General features: G+C 47.0%; 1 protein-coding gene across 2 annotated transcripts; it reads right to left on the reverse strand.

Moving 5' to 3' along the window:
• Positions 1-3,999: 3,999 nt before the first annotated feature.
• WNT5A (Wnt family member 5A) lies at positions 4,000-19,015 on the reverse strand. 2 transcript variants are annotated; one of them, XM_052778268.1, is made up of 5 exons: positions 18,708-19,015; positions 15,012-15,145; positions 13,589-13,854; positions 8,462-8,754; positions 4,000-6,864 (listed from the first exon to the last, which is right to left on the reverse strand). In XM_052778268.1, the coding sequence occupies exons 1-5, from the start codon at positions 18,711-18,713 to the stop codon at positions 6,406-6,408; spliced, it is 1,158 nt and encodes a 385-aa protein (XP_052634228.1). In that variant the 5' UTR covers positions 18,714-19,015; the 3' UTR covers positions 4,000-6,405. The 2 variants fall into 2 exon arrangements, with proteins under 2 accessions (XP_052634228.1, XP_052634229.1); XM_052778269.1 differs by lacking the exon at positions 18,708-19,015 and adding an exon at positions 15,583-15,707.

Below are 19,015 nucleotides of genomic sequence, written 5' to 3' on the forward strand. Positions count from 1 at the left end.
GGCATTTGCCTAGTTGTACATATATAAATCAAATGGCACTGTGGCTTGCAATGGACATCATATACTGTCTTTGACAGAAGTAACCATTTGCCTGCTTGAGAACTACAGCAACACTCACTCTTAAAAAAACTATGTTTGACACATCTTGCACTGTTTTCTTTATAGTGGGGGTTTTTTGAGCTGTTTCTCTGGTTATGGTTTTACTTCTAGTTCATTAAGTCCTCAAACTTGATTTACTTACAGGCTCTTCACCCACAAATGTACTATATGTAAGATGAAAGTATCATCAAGGGAATGCTTTTGTCCAGAAAGCATAAATGCAGAAATACACAGATCTTTGATTTTATATGAATGGCAGTCAACACCAATGAAGACTGCCAACACAGTCAATGTACTTGCCCACCATAACTTGGTCTTTCCCCCATTTTCTTCAGATATTTAGTAGTTCACGTCTTGCTGAGTAACAACTTTCTTTTTCATGCCGTGAATCCTATCACCCAAAGGAGAGCACAAAAATACAGCTGAACAGTATTTTACAGCATTAATGACCTCAATCTCCCTGCCCCAAGTAACGGCCAGTTCAAGTTTGCTCAGGGATTACCCTTTACTCCTCCAAGGTTGCCGATTTACAAAGCAGAGCTACTTGAGAAGTCCTAAAACTATTTGCCTACCAAGCATTAGCTCTTCTGAAATCGGTAGCCATGGAAAGCAAATCCCAACCCACGCTTGAGAAAAGCTGTGTAAAGACGCAGTTCTCTTTATGAAAAACAACGGGAAAACCTACCAGGAGATGGGCTTGCTTCCCTGGTAGAAAGAAGAGGCAGAAAGCAGCAGCCAACGCTGTCATGACTGGCAAGCTGCAGCTGCCGCACTCTGCTCATTAACAGCCAGGGGAGAAGCAGGAGGACAGCCTGGGCGGTGGGGGGGTCGGAAAGCGGTCCTCCCGATGTAACCTGGCACTGAGGACCTGGGAGTCACTGGAGGAACTGCCCAGAGGTTATCATCTTGTATTGCGGGGACCGTTTCCTTTGCTCAGTGTGTGCCACCCAGAGAAGGACTTTCCAAAAAAAATTTCTTTTAAAAAATGGCATTTTGGAATGGGCTGCTTTATAAAAACAAAACCAAACCAAAAAGAACTGTGAGCCACGCTATGAACTCTACGCTACAGTTTGCATTTTTTAAATTCCTCGCAATGGATCTGGAATAAATCAGCAATGGGGCAAACCGGTTCAGAAAGTGTTTGAATAACTGCCCATGGAGTGTCCAGGGGTTCTCCGTCAGCTAAGTATTTCGACTGCTGCTGTTCAATTACCATTTGAGAAAGCAGGACTGCTGGGAAAGACAACACAACATAAACCAACATTGGCTATAAAAGCATACAGTGTACCGATATTCACACTGCACAGCCCGGGATTCAGAGGCGGTACCAGAAGCGACTTCACGTAACACTGCTCAATGACGCTCCTAGCCAGCAATGTTCAATACAGCCAAAGGAAAGAGGTCTTCAAGAAATCATGAGAGTCCCAAATACCTAATTTTATCTCTATAATAGAAACAGTAATTGACAAATCATTATTTTACATTTATAAAATATATGATGAGGAACATACCACATGCATTCTAGACTTTCTGTCTGCACTGGAAATCAACTGGGAAATTAGAAGGTATGGCGTAGAAACATCACTACGAATATACTGTATTACTGCTTTTGCAGCTGCAGTCCCAGAATTTGTTTCACAATAATTCAGTTACCCATGTTTAAATAACCAGCCAGCAGAAGAAAGGCTGATATATTTCATATGCATTCTCTTTGAGCAGGGGGGCCTTCACGTCTGGTCGAAAAATGTCAGGCTCATATGACACCACCAAAGTCAGGAGAGATGCCTAACCATAACTAAAAGCAGAATTTGGCCAACACAATTGGAAAATACCAGCAGAGGATATACAAATGCACACACGCAACCTCATATAAGAGCAGAGCATGAGACAGATCGGATTTTTTTTAATCACACCTTTTAAAAAAACAAAAATGCATGTACAAACCCCTCACTGCGTTCTACGGGGTTCATTTACCCCACTGCAACATAAACAGACATACCAGAGCCTGTGGTGGGGGAGAAAGGTCTTTTTTTTTCTTTTTTTCCCATTGAGGATTTTAAACAGTTTGAAGAACGAAAGAACAGATCTGACCTGCCTTCCAAACTGACTTCAATAATAGATAAGCAATTTTAAGACTACCACAGCCAGCAAGTACGTACGTAAACTATACATGAATATATTTATCTGGTTTTTTAAGAGCTTTATTTTTCCCCTTTGTTTTCATAGTTTCCTCTAGCATATAGTCCAGAAGAAAAAACTAGATGTCTTTACTGATTCAGCAAAACCACCCTTTTACAATTAATATCCTAACAGTTTAGATATCATTTCTCAAGAATCCTTACCCAAAGGAAAGCAGTCTTTCTGTCAGCTTCAGTAGCAATTTCTAAAGTTTTGTATCATCATCTTCGTAAGATGGTTCTATCAAACACATCCTTCAGAAAGGACAGATTTTAGCTTGCTTTCTGCATGCGGTGCCTGACTCCAAGCTGCCATTCACTTCTTCAAGTTTCTTGCCTGTTCCTCGTACACTTCCTGCTAACACCTGGGGCTTCAATGTTTTGCAAAAACAGGGTGAAAATTGCTATTGGCAAAGCCATAACCAAACACAAAGATTTGAAGAGATTACTAAAAATACAAGATTCTGAACCAAGGGATAACAGCATTTTTAAAAAAATTAAACAGATAAACTTTGCTGCAAATTAAAAACAATTCTCTTGTATCTGAGCCCATAATGACTATTTTGAATACAGATATTTACTGCTGCCAATAAAGAAATTTTTTGGTAACTTTTCTGTTATTGGGAAGAGCTTGAATACAATCCAGTCCAAAAAAATGCTGACTTTCCTAAATAGGGGCTGTGTTTTTGCAATAAAGAATACTGGTCAATATACAAGTGAAGGAAAACTGAACCAGATGTCAGTAATAGGACCACAGAACGTTGCATTTGCCCAGAATCGCTATTTTAAACACACGATGTTGGTCTACTGGTTTGTGGGATAATACATTCTTGGCAGCCAGAAGGAGTTTTGATATGTTAGAAGGTTATCCTTGAGCAAAAAAAAAAAAAAAAAAGAAAGAAAAAGAAGAAAAGAAGCAGAAGAGAGGTAGAGAAAGGCCACTAATTCATCAAGCTCCCTATAGTAGAAAAAAATTAGTACTTACTCAGGAAATCAGTTCAAAGAAAAGCCAGTCTCAAAACAGAAGGCTTGGTTTTTACATTAATTTTCATTTTCTGCTTCACTTCCTTACTACTAATACTTCATTGTGCTTTGCCTTTTTTTTTTTTTTAAAGGATTTTTAAAGGATTCTACCCTCCATACACACTCAATTTCTGGGCAAGAAGTCTAAGGAAAAACTGGTGAGCTTTCACCTTGCAGCTCAAGTGCAGTCAGACTGATGGGGGGCGGAACCACACCCCCAGCGACCGCATGCACAACCCCAACCGCACAAAACCAGTCCTGAAAACTTTTCGCGTTGGAAACCTTTGCTCACACGAGGATCCTGCTGCCATCACTGGGATTACTGGAGGAAGCTGTTCACAGGATTGGGCCCCACTGTCCCAGAATCACTACAAGCAGCCCTGGAAGCCATATGCACACAAATAACATTAACCCAGGTCCCTATCCATTGCCAATTAAATACTTACCCATCTCTAAAATGCTTTCCAGTTCAGAGTCATGGGGATTTGGGACTGCCTTTAGGGGCTTTTTTTCCTCTTCTATTTAAGAAGTAGTTACATCTGTATGCCTTCTTAATATAGAAATAAAACTTCAAGATGTACTTTGTACATTTGGCGAACAATCGCTTCCCTGTTTTACCACGTAGTAAATTTAAAGATCAACTCTGTTCATTGTTTTAACAAACCCTCCCCTGAAAGATAATTAAAACCACTTCCCAATATACAACCAAAGTTTTATTTTTATAGTCTATCTTCCATTATGGCATAATCCTTTCTTTTTTTTTTTAAACCAGAGAAATATACAAATCACGCAAGACAGAAATATGTACATTAAATGTACAGAACAGAGGAAAGGACATAGAAGATTTACATATCTGAATGACAAGTAAAATATTTTACATTAAATAGTGTTTTAATAGCTAGGATCATGAGATTCAGTTCTGCTCAGACAAAAGTCACTAAAAAGGAACATGAGGTGATTCAGCAAATGAAAAAAAAATGATCATGGTTTTTGTACAATAAAAACCAAAGTGACATATTCAATGAATTAGTGCTTTATTTATTTATCTTAAAGATATTCTTTGCAAACATCTGAAGATGAGGGGTAAATATGTCCTTGTACAATAAATTAAGAGCAATAAAGCGCCATTTAAGAAGCTGATAAATGATCAAGATGAACTTAGTGATACAGCTTAAAGGCTCGTGAAAAGTTAAGGCTTTAGTACAACTAGGCTAAAGTGAAAGATTTTCCTCACTTGGTATTTGCAAACCCATTTTCTTTAACTTGTTGGATGGGACTGAGTTGGAAAGAGGCATCTGAACCAATGATGAAATCCTGTGTAACTACACAGCACTGGGGGGGAACGCATGTTGTTCAACAAATAACAACTTCCATTTCAAAAACTGAAAAGCAAGGGCCAAATGCAGCACATTTTAGAGTTGGAAGGTGTCTCCTTTAGCAATAATCAATAATGCCCTTAATGTGAGAGTGGAATAGAAGTGATCTCCAGACCGGTATCAATTCAAGTGCAGGGTGCTGCCTCTACCAACTGCCCAAGAAAGTCCTAAAGCTGGGAAGAGGCTTACTTCTTTGTGATTATCCTTAAAACTTTTGAATGATAAAAGCTTTTAAAAAATAACCAAAAAAAACCAAAAAAAACCCCACCAAAAGGTTAGCATCAATCTAAAAACCTGAAGAGATCTGAAAAAGAAAAAGGGCGATGAACTGCCCCTGTAATTTAGGTGTTTTATTATTTCTTAAATCATTAAAATATATATGTACAAAAAGCTTTGAAATACCAGACACCAGCAGACCACAGTTCTCCCATATATATGTAACTGCTCAAGTATAGTCTGAACAGTTGTAGTGTATATCTGCAATATATTATCTAAAGCATGTGTATTAAAGACATAGGATGATAAATTTGGTATTGCTGCAACATTTCATTGAACTATAATAGTCAGTTAATGTTATTAAAATATGAAACCATTGTCTCCTTGAGTGAAAGCATTCCCAAAATCTGCGAAAAAAATAAAGATCAATCATTCCAAGAGTGGATATCTAATGATTTATTTTCTCACATAAAATTAGAGGAGTTATTTGTCAAGCTGTGTTTTGAAAGACAGCCAGCTATTACACCATTTTTAAGGCATTTTCAAATTTGGGGAATTCTATTTTCTACGGGCTTTCCAGGCTGGGAGACCAAAACTGTTTGCAAGCATTGCAGCTCCCCTCCGCCCGGCTACAGTGCTCCACACGGTCTGCACCTCGGCTGCTCTCCACACTCGGTAGTAGTGAAGTACTGCTCTGTAAGATGAGACACTCGAACATCACAATTAGCTAATCAGGCCAAATTCTGCCTTGGAGAGTATCTTTATTATTTGTCAAGGCAGATTTTTTTCTTTTGGTTTTTTTTGGTCTTGTGAGGTTCTGGAACCAGACACGGTGACTCAGGACTAGCGCAGTTGAAGCCTTTATGATCCTTTGCTCTTTACCCTCCGATGACATTGTGTACTTAAGCGGGCACATTCAGATACACAACTGACACCACACTTTGCAATGAATATACCCCTTATTTACAGAGCCCTAAATGTACTGAACAGCTCTATATACCCTATTCTGATAACTTCTAGTGTCTGAAACTAAAAGTCATGGACAGGTCTGTGTGCTCCTCACACCCATAAAGATTGTTCTAACATCCCAAGCACATTACATGGTTGCTCTGCCTACTGCACATGTATTACGTCCCATGGGACTAAATTAGGATATGTTGGATTTTTCCCCTCAAACTACTCTATTGTTTTTAAGAAAAGTCAATTTTTTCTTTTTACTTTGTAAAATAAATATTCTCAGGTTCTTCCCCATTATTGCCAAAAATATAAGCCACACACAGTTCTGGGATGGACGCAGAGAGGGTTTCCAGGCACTTCTCTTTGCAACCTTTATATTTTTCTTTCTTTTTTTCTCCTCCCCCCCGCACTTTTTTTTTTTTTTTTTTTTTTTTTTTTAAAGAAGACGACAACTCATTGGACTCTATAAATAAAGTGGAGATAGTCCTGTGGAAAGGGAGAGGGGCCTGCACCCCTTGCTGGCAGGTGGCTGCAGTTCCTCCCACCTTGTCCGTCCCCTATTTGCACACAAATTGGTCCACGATCTCTGTGCACAACTTGCATTTCACGTAGCAGCACCAGTGGAACTTGCAGTGGCAGCGCTCTCGCTGCACCGTCTTGAACTGGTCGTACCCCCGGCCACAGCACATGAGTTCGCAGCCGTCCATGCCCTCCGAGGTCTTATTGCAAAGGCGGCCCTGGGTGCCCAGGGACCCAGTGCTCTCGTTGCGCACGCAGTAGTCAGGGCTGGGATCGATGTAGACCAGGTCGTGGATGGTGGGTGCGTTGAAGCGGCTGTTGACTTGCACCAGCTTGCCCCGGCTGTTGAGTTTCATGGCAGCAGCGCTATCGTATTTCTCCTTCAGGGCATCGCCTACCTTGCGGAAATCGGCAAGCTGCAGCCAACAGGTCTTCAGGCTACAGGAACCAGAGACACCGTGGCACTTACAGGCCACGTCGGCCAGGTTGTAGACAGTCTGGAGGAGCCAGGGAGAGAAAGCAAAAAGGATGATGAAAGATTAGCAGGGCTGTGAAAGCATTTCCTCCCCTCGTTTCCTGCCCTCTGTCACATTCCCACTCGCCCGTCCACAAGATTCGCCTTAGCATCCCCTTCCCTCCTGCAACGCGCTGGGAAGGAAGAGCGAGCGAACCGACACGCGTGCACCCCCAGCACCCCCGTCAGCCGGGGGGAGGAGGGGAGCGCTCTCGCCAGCACCTCGCCACCGCAGAGACAGCCGCAACAGCACACACACAGCCCAGACAGCAGCATCAGTCAAGCTGCAGTCAAATTTTAGGAATTTGCTCTCACGCCAGCAAAGGATTTTGCTGTTTCATTGAGAAATGTAAAACATCCCTTTATTTTCTATCTGAGTTACTCTCTCTATTGATCTCTGCTTGAAGCTGCAATTAGGGAAAGAGTTAAGACTCCTCCTGCTCCTGGCTCAGCTGCAGCTGATTGTCTACTCTTGGCTCGGCTTCCTCCTCCTATCCCAAATACTGCTCTGCAAGAGAGACTTCATCCAAGAAGAAACCCCCAAACACCTATGGGTGGGAGACAGAGCTACATAGCAATATCCTCTTTACAAAGCTTTGGCAGGGAAATATCAGTCATTTGCCCTGTACAAATAGAAATAAGAGTCAGTGTTGACACTGCCCCAAAAATCCTGGGGTCTGACACATTAGATGATACTGTAGACAACTTCCACCCAGCAGTTACAGAGAGTCTTAACGCTGCCAAATGGCACTGCAAAGATGAGGCTGAGGAAGGAAAAAACTGCTCGAGTCTCCGTAAGCAACTGTGAAAGTGTCATTTTTCTTCTTGCTAATAGTAAATTGGCCTGTCCGTTGCTTTCAGACACCCTCCTCTCACATTTAAATACTATTAATTTTCAATTATCTTTCATCCTTCTTCACCTTAGAACACAAGTGTAAAGTCTCCAGCCGACTATTCCTGGCACTTCAAGCTCTAGGAAAATAATGATTTTGGCTCTTCATATTCAGACTATTAAAAAAAAGAAAAGTTTACACCCATTCATTTAAGGCATTTTCGAGATTAAAGAAACCATAAAGACATGTTTAACCACAGAAGACCATGTTTTCTAATAATATGGAGGAGCTTTTCACATCCTCTTAAAGCGGGGAAAGAAAAAAGTCAGAACGATCCTGTGGCACGATTCCAGCCTGGGAAGCCCAGCGCGTCCCTCTTCCCTCCAATGCACACTGTCCTGGTTGGAAATACAAACTAGTAAAATTCTGCTCTCCAGAGAATCCACAGCGAGCAGGGCACTTTTAATCAAACAATATGGATGGAAACACAACACACTTCGGTCCCAATCTTCCCCCACGGCGAAGGCAATAGGGCTGTCAGACAACCAGGAGCAACACAAATTCATATACTCCCCACCCAGCTACACCCTCTATTTGCCGTTTCCGTGCTTTGTGTATCGAAACGGAGCCAAGCCTTGGGGGCTGGTCACCGCCCAGCGCGGCTCCGTGCCCCGCCGAGGCACGTCTTTCCCCAAAAGGAGGGACGCAGACGGTGGCAGAGGGACGTGCTGTTTCACAGCCACTTACTCTTCTCCCGGCCTCGTTGTTGTGCAGGTTCATCATGATGCGGGCGCTCTCGTAGGAGCCTCTCTGGTAAACTCTCTCGCGCTCCCGGGCATCAACGAACTCCTTGGCGAAGCGGTAGCCGTATTCGATGTTATCCCCGCAGCCACCCCAAAGCCAGTCCCGGGGCAAGTCCTTGGGCCGTGCTGCTCGGCTGCAGCCACACGAGGAGAGCTCACCCTCCCGGCAGGCACGGCTCATGGCGTTGACCACCCCGGCCGCGCTCACGGCGTAGGTGAACGCCGTCTCCCGGCTGCCTGCGCGGAAAGATAAGCGGTGTTAGGGGAGAGCCCACCTGCACCGCTCCCTGCCCGCCCGCGAGCCAGGAGGGCAAAGGCTCTCCAGGAGCCACCAAAAGTCATTCGCCTACTCAAAGGTCGCGTAACCCTGAACCATGCTCCTCAAAATGTCTTCACTCTGAAAAAACCAAGCGAAACCAATCCATTAGAGCACACGAGGTGTTGGTGAAGAGCAGGAGTCGCCTCTCATTCATATTGGTGAAAGTTGGACGAGGGAGCGGGGAGGAGGTGAAGCGGGGCCGGAGCCACGATGCCAGCGGGGCCGAAGCAACCGTGCCTGCGTGTGAGGGGCGGAAAGGGAAACAGAATCCCCGTCTTTCAGAAAAAGGAGACGTTAAATACAACTTTTAAAAGTCTGGTTCTTAAATTACTACTTCTCAAACATGATTTATGCACTTCACCCACTTGTTCCAATTTATTTAAAGTTATAGCGTTTTACAAAGCCTCCTGGTATCAAAAGAAATGCGCAGCAGAATAACACACAACTTTTCACTCTACGCATAAATCGGGCACTTCTGTAGGAGGCTATTTAAAACTAACAACAACCTGTGCTGTTTAGTATCCACCACTCCAGCTCATGTGAATAAGGCAAGTGAGTCCATGGACAATCATCTTTACAAATTACAGGGAAGAAGAAACCCTTGGCACAAGGCGGCCTTGAAGGTTTTCTCCCGCATCTGGTGCCCTTAAATGGAAATTGAAAACCTCGAGTTTCAAACTTTCGGAAGAGAAACTTGCAATACCCACAATGCAAGATATGGCCACGTACCATGCTCTTGACAGTATCTAATCCCACCTCTATTCAGAGCCTGACTTCCCATACCGCTTTTCTAAGGGTGCCACAAGTTCTGACTACAACTAGAAAAGCTTTCAAACAAACAAACAAACAACGACAGACATAAACCTTGCAACAGAGAGACCACTTGAAGTTGGTTTTTCATCTTAAGAGACAGCATCCCACTGGGTCTTTTCCAACAAAGATTCCCAGAATGACTGAGAATAGACTAAATATTTTTTTTTCCTATTTATATGAGTTAAGTTTCATTCCTAATCTTTAGTCCAATCAATAGATCAAGCTACTTTTTAATCTTGGTTTTACAAGATTTTTCTTAGGGAACAGCATGGGCCTTTGCAAAATTAGGCCTTTAAGAGGTTGCGTTTTGGACATGTCGTAGGTATTTAGGCAGCAACATTTTGAGGCAGAAACTCTTTGTACAAGACCTACCATAACAGGTCAAACCTAATAGGCGCTTTCAAGCACTTCTGGAACATAAATAATTTGCAGTCTGGTCCATATTTAACATCAAGATGACACCATGCTCAGAGCAGCTTTGTTAATATAACAGCTGTCATCCACTGATTAATTTTAGTAATAGATGCTGGTTTTAAATGGGAAAAATCAGAAGTCTTAGGTTGGGAAAGGTCAGATTTAAGGAAGATGAGAAGCACTTTTCTCCCTTAGTGACAACGGTCTATTCTCACAGACACCTGCTTATGGAAGAATTTACATGAATTATGGGTATAAAGAGTTACAGGAGTAGCCTTTTCAGTTAAAAAAGATTTGGCTTTATGCGGCGACTTATGCCTTGCATTTACTGCAAACTATAGCAGGGGGAACCTCATACGGATTTTAATGTTCCCGTTTGTTCTGTAACACACATTTTTGGATTAATTCCTTAAGCAAAATTTCCACTAGATTGAGAGGAAAGAAACGTGGTCTGCTTCGGACCACAGGACTCGCCTCTTCCGTTCCATTTTATTCTTTTTCATGTTTAGTTAGCTCACGCTTTCACACGGTTAACTATGCCGTTTATTGCAGGATTTAAACTCATAAAGCTGACTTTTTTTGACTAGTTCTCATTATTATCCTGGAGGATATTTTTAAGGAACTTACTCTTAGTGGGAAGGAGAAGGAAAGGCTGAGGTACAGAAAGGCAAGCTGCCCCCCAAGTTCCCTGCTTGAACATTTAGGCAAATTACAAAACAGCATCAGCTCCTGAAGTAGATTTCAAGCCCCCGCAGGTTGCAAGCCAACACTGCCTCAAGTCATCGACCCCAGGAACACATTAAGAGTGATGGTTCCACATGGATGAGTTACTCTGCTTTTTTATTTTTCTTTTTTTTAAGTCTTTAGGCACAACTGTGCTTTCCTTCACTGTCAAACGTATCTGTCTTTTCCCGCAGTCCAGCATTTCTCTCTATTGTAGCCATGGCAAGGAAACACACATTCCAAACACATTCGAGTCCCCTCTCTCCCATATATAAAAAACATAGAAATGGAACTGTTCAATATACACACACTGTAGGAAGCCACCCACAGAGCAAGGAGCTGAGCTTTACACTTGATATGAATAAGTCTGCAAAAGCAGAACAACTTTTTTATACCTGAACGTGAGATACAAAATGTTCTTTGTCTTGTATTTTAAAAGCATTCAACGTCAGGCAGCAGGCATGAATAAACCGGACCCCAACTACACCGAGCTGTTGGGGGAGGATCCAGTTATTTTATTTTATGTTAGCACTTCTTGGCGGTTTGCAAAGCCCAAGCAGGCGCAGCCAGCCCGGGGCCGGCCGCAAAGCCAGGAGATGGCGCAAGGCGGCGAAGGCAGCGAGGCCCATGGCCTGACCTGGGAACCAGCAGCAAAGGAGAGCAGCAGGGAACAAAAGCCCTCAAATTTTGCAGTTCAATAAGCCACAGAGCAAGTTTCCAAACCCAATGCTGGGTTTATTTGTACAGCTTTAGCTAACTTTGCAGGATAAATCCTGGAAGAAAGACTGTCCATTTATACACTGGGGTAATTACCGTGCTGTCAGTCAGTGCTTTGCCTAGGCGCTCTCCTGTGCACAGCCAGCACAGCGCGTCATTAGCTCAGATGACAAAATCCTCCCAAACTATGTGCATTCAGCTCCTGGCTACCATCTTCCCACGTCGGTGCGAGTAAGGAGTACCTGACAGTCCCCAAAAAGCCAGGGTATGGCGGGCTGAAGTAAAATTGAATCAGGCTCTAAAAGTACCCGTTTTGCCTTCCACTCAGAGGAACAGCAACTGCTTATTACCGAAGGTCAGCGTGAAATAACACAACTGTTACCCACGGCACCTCTCTCGGTCTCAGGGAATAGACTCTTTAGGTTCTTTAACTCTTGAATATGGCTATTAACCTTGCTTCCATCTGCAATTAGAATAAGTGGCTTAATTACATGATGAATTGCTGTGTAGACATCAGCTAATACAGTCATATTCAGCAGAAGGGTGCGGCAAAGTTATTTAACTTGAAAGAAACCACCTTTAAATAGATCTGTCATACTTGGGGAGGGCAGAAACGTCTGTTCTGGAGACAGACACCACAAATCATGGGTCCAATCCTGTACATTTCTTCACACCAATAGTCCCCTTGAGCTAATTTTCACTTGCTTGGATAATAAATAAGGGCTGAAGGATGAAGGCCTAAATTTTAAACAGATTATTTTTTCTGACATTTGTTAGATTATTAGAACAGAAAGGTGTACAGAAAAAGTTTTCTTTCATGTTTCGTGTGCTTTTAGACTTTTGCTCGGGTAGGGTAAAAAAACAAGCTCTATGGGGGTGTTAATACTGTGCTTGCAAAAAGCCTAGGCAAGGTTGTTTATCTAAAATCAGCTGTTCCAGTTAGGTACTTCTAAGCAATAGATTTTTTTTCTATTTGTCTGACGATCTCCAAATAAAAACTTCTTTTAACAAAAATTGAGACCAAATGTGAATTGATGTATTCCTTCAGCCTTAACTGGAGTTAGCCCATTTACAGGAAAACCTAGCTTGAGTCTGATTTTAAAACCTTATTTTTTTAAAGCAGGACAGAAAAACACTGACATAAAAGCTTTACTTTCTATCTCCAGCTAAAAAGCACTGCTGAGTTTGTCAGTGTACTGATCACTACATAAAAGATAACAACTGTCACCCAGAAAAGTAGGCATTTTTCAGTTGCTTACACAGAACCACCAACCAGGCTTGGGAAAGTCAGAGGAAGGTTTCACCATGAAGCCCGTTCCACAGCACTGGTTAAAATTTTGCCAAGGACTTTAAAATACAATGAGGTCCTTAAGCGACAGGAAAGGCAGGCAGCATGTGAGCACTGGAGAAGCACATTTCAAAGAGGATCTGATAGGGAAAGGGTTGAGCGCCCAGCAAATTGTGAAAAGATGTTAAACAGGAATTTGTCTCTCTTACCAGTGATGTGATTACATTAAATGCGAGTTACAAGGACAATCACACATTTTGTCCTGACCGAACTGATTTCATAAAAATTACCCTGCTACATTATTTTTAACATAAATCTACCTTTCTCAAAAAAAGTTACCATATCTGGAAATAAGCAAGAAGGAATTGCCTGTAAACACTAATAGAGCAGCAATTCTCAGTTAACCTCCAGACCAAGTGCAATTTATTATGCAGCCGCTAACTTTGGAACTAGACATGGACATCTTTAATTTTACAAGACACTGCTGTTTTTAATTCTCTTAGGTTGCCTTCATTTTGTCTCAGGTTTTCTAAAAGGAGATTCCAGGGCCGCATTTTCCTTTCTCCTCTATTCCCATATGCAAATATATATTCTTACTTCGTTTTCCAAGACACATGGCTGGATAGTGGTGGGAAATCACCTCCAGCTAAAAATAATTCAACTCCTTTCCCAACTTTTAAAAACACTTGATTGTATACAGTACTCAGTAAGAACCTGGCAAGAGTTTCAAGTGCAGAACAGTACGTGCCATACATATCCTTAGACAAGAGTTTAATCATAAAGATGTTGCTTCCTACCTATCTGCATGACTCTGCCAAAAACAGAGTTGTTGTCCACAGTGCTGCAATTCCATCTTCTATGTCTGAACTGATACTGGCACTCCTTAATGCCCGTCTTCGCACCCTCTCCAATGAACTGCATATGGTCCTGATACAATTGGCAGAGTTTCTTCTGTCCTTGGGAAAGCCCTGCTAGCTGGCTACATAGTGGCTGGGCTCCTATTATATATACCTCTGACATCTGAACAGGGTTCATGGGGTTCATAGGGTTCATCCCTAAAGACCTGCATAAAGAAAGATTTGGAGAAAGATTTGGATTAATAAAGAGAAGACTCAAAAAAAAAAAAAAAGTCTATAAATCCCAAACAGAACTGTATCTTATACATGAGTATACAACTCCCGGTTTTGCTAACAGGTGAGAAAAAAACCCCCCACTTAAATATGAAACTTTTGTTTTAAAGACAGCACAGAAGTTACTAGTTTCCATCCATGTGGTTATCACCATACATTAGGGACTGAAGTAAGACGCAGACTTGGAAGACTTGCATCTAGGCACTCCTTTACCAGCTTAAATGGACATAGTAAAAATAACAGAAGCTCCAAACAACTGCAAGGCCAGAAAAATAAATAAAGCAAAAACAAAAAGAGCTCCCCCAAATCCCAATTTATTTTAACACACATTTTAGATTTCAGTCTGGATTTTTCAAACTGTTTTACCATAAACAAACAGGAAAACCTTTAACAAGCCAGAAGTTAGAAACTTGCTACAGACTACTAGCTTCTTCTGAACGACACACAAAAACACAGAGGCAAGTATATTCATTGTAAACAAAATCAACTTTGTTTTCTTAATTCTTAAAGTGCTCTTCACATGATACATTTCAATTAAAAGCGGCTGCTAATCCGAAAAGGATCACTTAAAACAGCAGAGAAACACCTATTTCAAAAGTCCCAACATCGTACACTATACAGAAGCAGATAATTTGCCAAAGCAGAAATTTAAATGTACTTCTTTGTAACAAAATACATTTATAAGCATTTAAGTTACAGAAAAGTTCAAACTGAAACTTTAATAAAAGTTTTTACTTGTAAATCAGCATTCTTTCTTACATACGCAAAAATCCTAAGCCAAGGGAGTTGAAACGACTCTTTTAAAAGAGAGGCAATTCTAGTAATTTAAGGGTGATCAAATCCATAGAGAATCTACTGTACAGCATTCTAAAACCTGAATTTTACAACACAAGATGTTGCACATTTACACTTACTCGAGAGACCCGTTCATTTTACTACACAACGTATTACAACTAAAACATTACGCCCCTGCTCTCTCGTTCATGCGGTACTACTCCCTCAGAAACAAAGCACACGAGAAGTAAATAGACATTTAACCAAGCAAATCTTGACACCCCCTTTTAAAATCAAGTCGATACAAGATGCTTACCACCAAGAGCTGGCTTCTATTACAACCTGGGTAAAAGAGGAGAAAATGGCCAGAGCCACTATGAGGTACTGAGAAGCCATTGCACTGCCAACTGTCCCCAAAGCACCTCCTTGGATTAAAACTGCGGTGGATTTCTAGAGGGGGGAGAAAAAGGATCAGATTGTTTATTGCTGCTCAGACCATTTTCGAGCATTCAAGTTTAAACAACGGAAGTATCCGGGCCCCTTTCCACTTGACTCTGACTCGCCTGCCCTTCTCCCCGCCGAGGCTTTTTTGGTGCCAGACGCAGGCACGTCGCGGCTCCCGCTCCACCGGGCAAAACCCACCCACGCACCCCCACCCCCCCGCGGACACCGCCTTCCCGGGGCGGCCGCAGCACCGACCCGCGCCCGCCTGTCCCTCTGCCCCGGCCCCGCCGCTCCCCGCACCCCGCCCGCGGAGGGACGGGACGGGACGGGACCGCACCGCTGCTCCGGACACGGGGGACCCCATCCCCGCACACCCCCCCCCCCCCGCCATCCCCGCTGCCCCGGGCCTACAGGCGACCCGCGGCCCCCGGGCCGGGCATTACCCCATCGCTCCCCGCTCCGGAGCCAGCATCGCGGACACGAAACGCTCCCGGCTGGCTAAAGGCGGCTTCAGGTTTGCGAAGCGAGCCCGAGCGCGAAGAGGGGGGAGGCCGGTGCCACGAGAGGGTCGGTGCCGCGGAGGGGGGGGGGGGGGCGGGACACGGGGCCCGGCGGCTCCCGCTCGGGGACGATGCGGCCGGTCCTCGCCCTTCCCCGCCGCCCCCTAAACCACCTCGCCGCAGGCTCCGTGCTGCGCGGCCGCCCGCTCTCCGCGATCGCCGAGGCAGCCCCGAGCTCCGCGCTGGCGCCGCGGTGACAGCCCCGACGGCAGCCCCCGGGCCCCGACGGGGTCGGCACCGGCCCGGGGAGGTACCAGGAGCGACAAGGAGCAGCTCCGCGTCCCGACCCGGCCCCTTCAACCACCGGGCTGCCGTCTTGGAAGTCAAACGCTTCCCCCGACAGGTCCCGCGATCCCCGTCTGCGTCCACACACGGGACTCTTTAACTCACTAACCAGTGCCATTCACGGTTTTTTATTTCCCCTCCCCTCGGAAGGGGAAGAAAAAAAAAAAAAAAAAAAGACATTTCGACACTTGGGGGCTCCCTATTCATTCTCAAAAAGCTCTTAATGCTGAATTGAAGGTGCTCTTAATTCTAATTGATTTCTGTTTGCGAAGGGTCGGGAGGAGAGGACCGATCGCAGCGCCGCGGCGGGAAGTCGGGCTGACCCGAAACCCGCCCGGACAGACGCGGGGAAGCTGCGCTCAGCGCGGGGGGGGGCCCGCACGCCTCTGCCTGCGGAGCGGAGCACCGCGCAGCTCATCGCCACCGCGCCGGGGCTGCAGCCCCCGGGGAGAAGCCTCTCGGCCCTGGCCCCCTCCTGCGGGTTAAATACCTCCTGCCCGAGGGAAGCCCCCCAGTTCCTCACTGCTGGGGGTGGGTGAATGGGGGCCGGTCTTCCGCAGCAGAAAGAGCCCGTCCGCTTTAGATGGGATCAGTCCCGGGAAAGATGCGAAAGCCCAGGGCACGTTAAGCAAGGGACGAGGCGGAGCAAGGCGTGCGAGGAGCTCGCTGCGACACTCAAAAGCCAACGTGTTGGGTTTGGGGGTTTGGGGTTTTTTTTTTCTTTCATCTGCTAGTGCTTAAAATAACAACAACAATAATAATAAAGAAGTGTCATAGAACTGCCCGAGCCCTGAGGAAGCTGGAGACGCCGGTGCCCAAGCGAGACCCCAACAGCCGTGCAGCTGCCCGGCCCAGCAGCCAGCCCGGTGCACGCCGAGCTGCCCCGCCGGGGCGGGCGACCGGGGCCCGCCGGGCGCGGAGGGAGCCGGTGGCCGCGGCACCGCGGGAGGAGGACGGTGCCCCCCCCCCCCCGCCGCGAGACCCGGACGGCGGGGCAGAAACCCCTCTGCCCCGTTCAAAGGGCCCGGGTGCCCCCCCCTCCCCGCCCCCGTCCCGGGCCTGGCCGTCGCCAGCGCTTCACCGGGCCGGAGCCTCGGAGCCCCGGAGCCCCCGAGCCGGCGGCCCCCGGGGAGCTGTGCCGTCCCGCTCCCAACAGGGGGCGGCCTCGGCCGCCGCAGCGCCGGGAGGCGCCGGGGACGGGCGGCCGCTGCCCCTCCGACGGCACCTCCCGCTCCTCCTCCTCCTCCTCCTCCTCATCATCGCTGTTATCGCCCTCCTCGTCTTCCTAACACGGCGCTGCGTGGCGAGGCGGGAGGAGGCACCTGCGCCCGGGGGCGCGGGCGGGGGCCCAGCCCCTCCAGCCCGTCCCTTCTGCACGCAGCAGCTGACAAGCTGCCATCAAAAACAAAACAAACCAAAAAAAAAGCCAAGAAAAAAAAAAAGAAAGACTCGCCGGCAGCATGGCAGCATTGGCTATCAGGAGTGTGAGGCACCATTTTCAACTTTGTAGGGCCGCGGAGATTGGTTTTTGGTATTTAATGCACCCCATGCGGAGCCCGCGCTCTTTGCCGAGATGAAAAGGGAGGCTTTTACAGATCCTGCAGCCGCGGGATCGCCTGTGATCCTGTTTTACACGGGGTGTCTGGAAAGCCTGCGAAGGCATCTGGTTTTCTGGGAGCACTACCTGCGGGAAGGCGGCATCCAGAGCCCCGGCTCCGGGGAGCTGTAAACCGCGGCGGCCTCCGCGGGAGGCGCAGCGGCTCCGCGGGGAACCCCCCGGCCGCCCCCTGCTCCCCGCTGCGGCTTTCCATCCATTTGGGAGGGGCGAGACCGGGTTGCGGATTTGCGGAGAAAGGCACTCGCTGGGTCCCCAGCCCAGCTCTCTCCCACCGCGGAGGCGGGGGGGGGGGGGTGCCGGGGGGGGTTATAGGAGCACCTCCGTCCTTCCCTCCGCGCCAGCTCCGGCCGGGGAAAAGCCGCGCTTCTCGGCCCAACTGAACTCTCCGTGACCCTCCGAGCGCAACCGATTTAGCATACAATTGACAATTAAAAACAAACAAACAACAAAAAGCCAACAGCCTATCCAACATGGAGTCCTCGCAGCGCCAAGGGGACCCCGAGGAGCCGCGCTCCTCCGCTCTGACCCAGGCGGGACCCTCTGCAGATGCAGAGTGATAATCTCCAGAAACTTAGAATAAAATTAAAAAGGAGGGGAGGGGGGGGCCTGACTCCGGGTCCTCCGCTGGCCCCCAGCCAGCTCTCCTTAAAGGTACAGGCCACCATTAGCGCCGACGTTGAGCTCCTCCATAGCGATCCTCCTCGGGAAAGTTTGGGAAGTTTGGAAAGATGTCTTTAAACTCGCGTTAGGAGCCTCTGCCAGAACGATGCACCGGGACGCGGCGGGCAGAGCGAGCCCAGCAAGTGTCCCTGCGGCGGGCAGCCTCTCTTCGCGGCGGGGGGGGGGTGTGTGTGTGAAATTTAAAAAGAGAAGGAAAAAAAAGAAAATAAAGGAGCTTTTTCCAAGCGGGGAGCAGCGCTCGCCGCGGTGGGTGCGAGCGGAGAGGTGGGAGCGCCCGGCGGCAGCCCGGGGAGGAGAGGGCCGCCCCGCGGCCGGGGACCCGCGCCCGCGCAGGGCCGCGCCCCGCCGCGGTGCTGCCCACCCTGCGCGCCCGCGGCGGCAGCCCCCCGCGGCGCGGAGGCACCCGCGCCCCGCGCGGACTCACCTCCATTGCCGCGGGATCACCGAGCGAGAGCAGCCAAGTAATCCAAGCAGAGCAGGAGGGGAAAGGGCGAGGCGAAAGTAAAATCCTGGATCGCAGGAGCCGGGCGGTATCCTCCCAAGCAGCGGACGGCGGCGGCTGCCGGGGGAGCGCGGGGGCCCGCGGAGCTGGCGGGGGGCGGCGGGCGAGCGCTCGCTCTGTCCGGCGCAGGCTGAGCGTGTCCGACTGCGGAGCGGGGCACCAGTGCAGCCTTCTTTCCAAGGTCCATCAGCAATCGCAGTAATTAGGGCTTTCCACCACCAGAAGAAGAA

The sequence above is a fragment of the Harpia harpyja genome, chromosome Z, assembly GCF_026419915.1.
Source record: "Harpia harpyja isolate bHarHar1 chromosome Z, bHarHar1 primary haplotype, whole genome shotgun sequence".
In the NCBI taxonomy this organism is placed as follows: Eukaryota; Metazoa; Chordata; class Aves; order Accipitriformes; family Accipitridae; genus Harpia; species Harpia harpyja.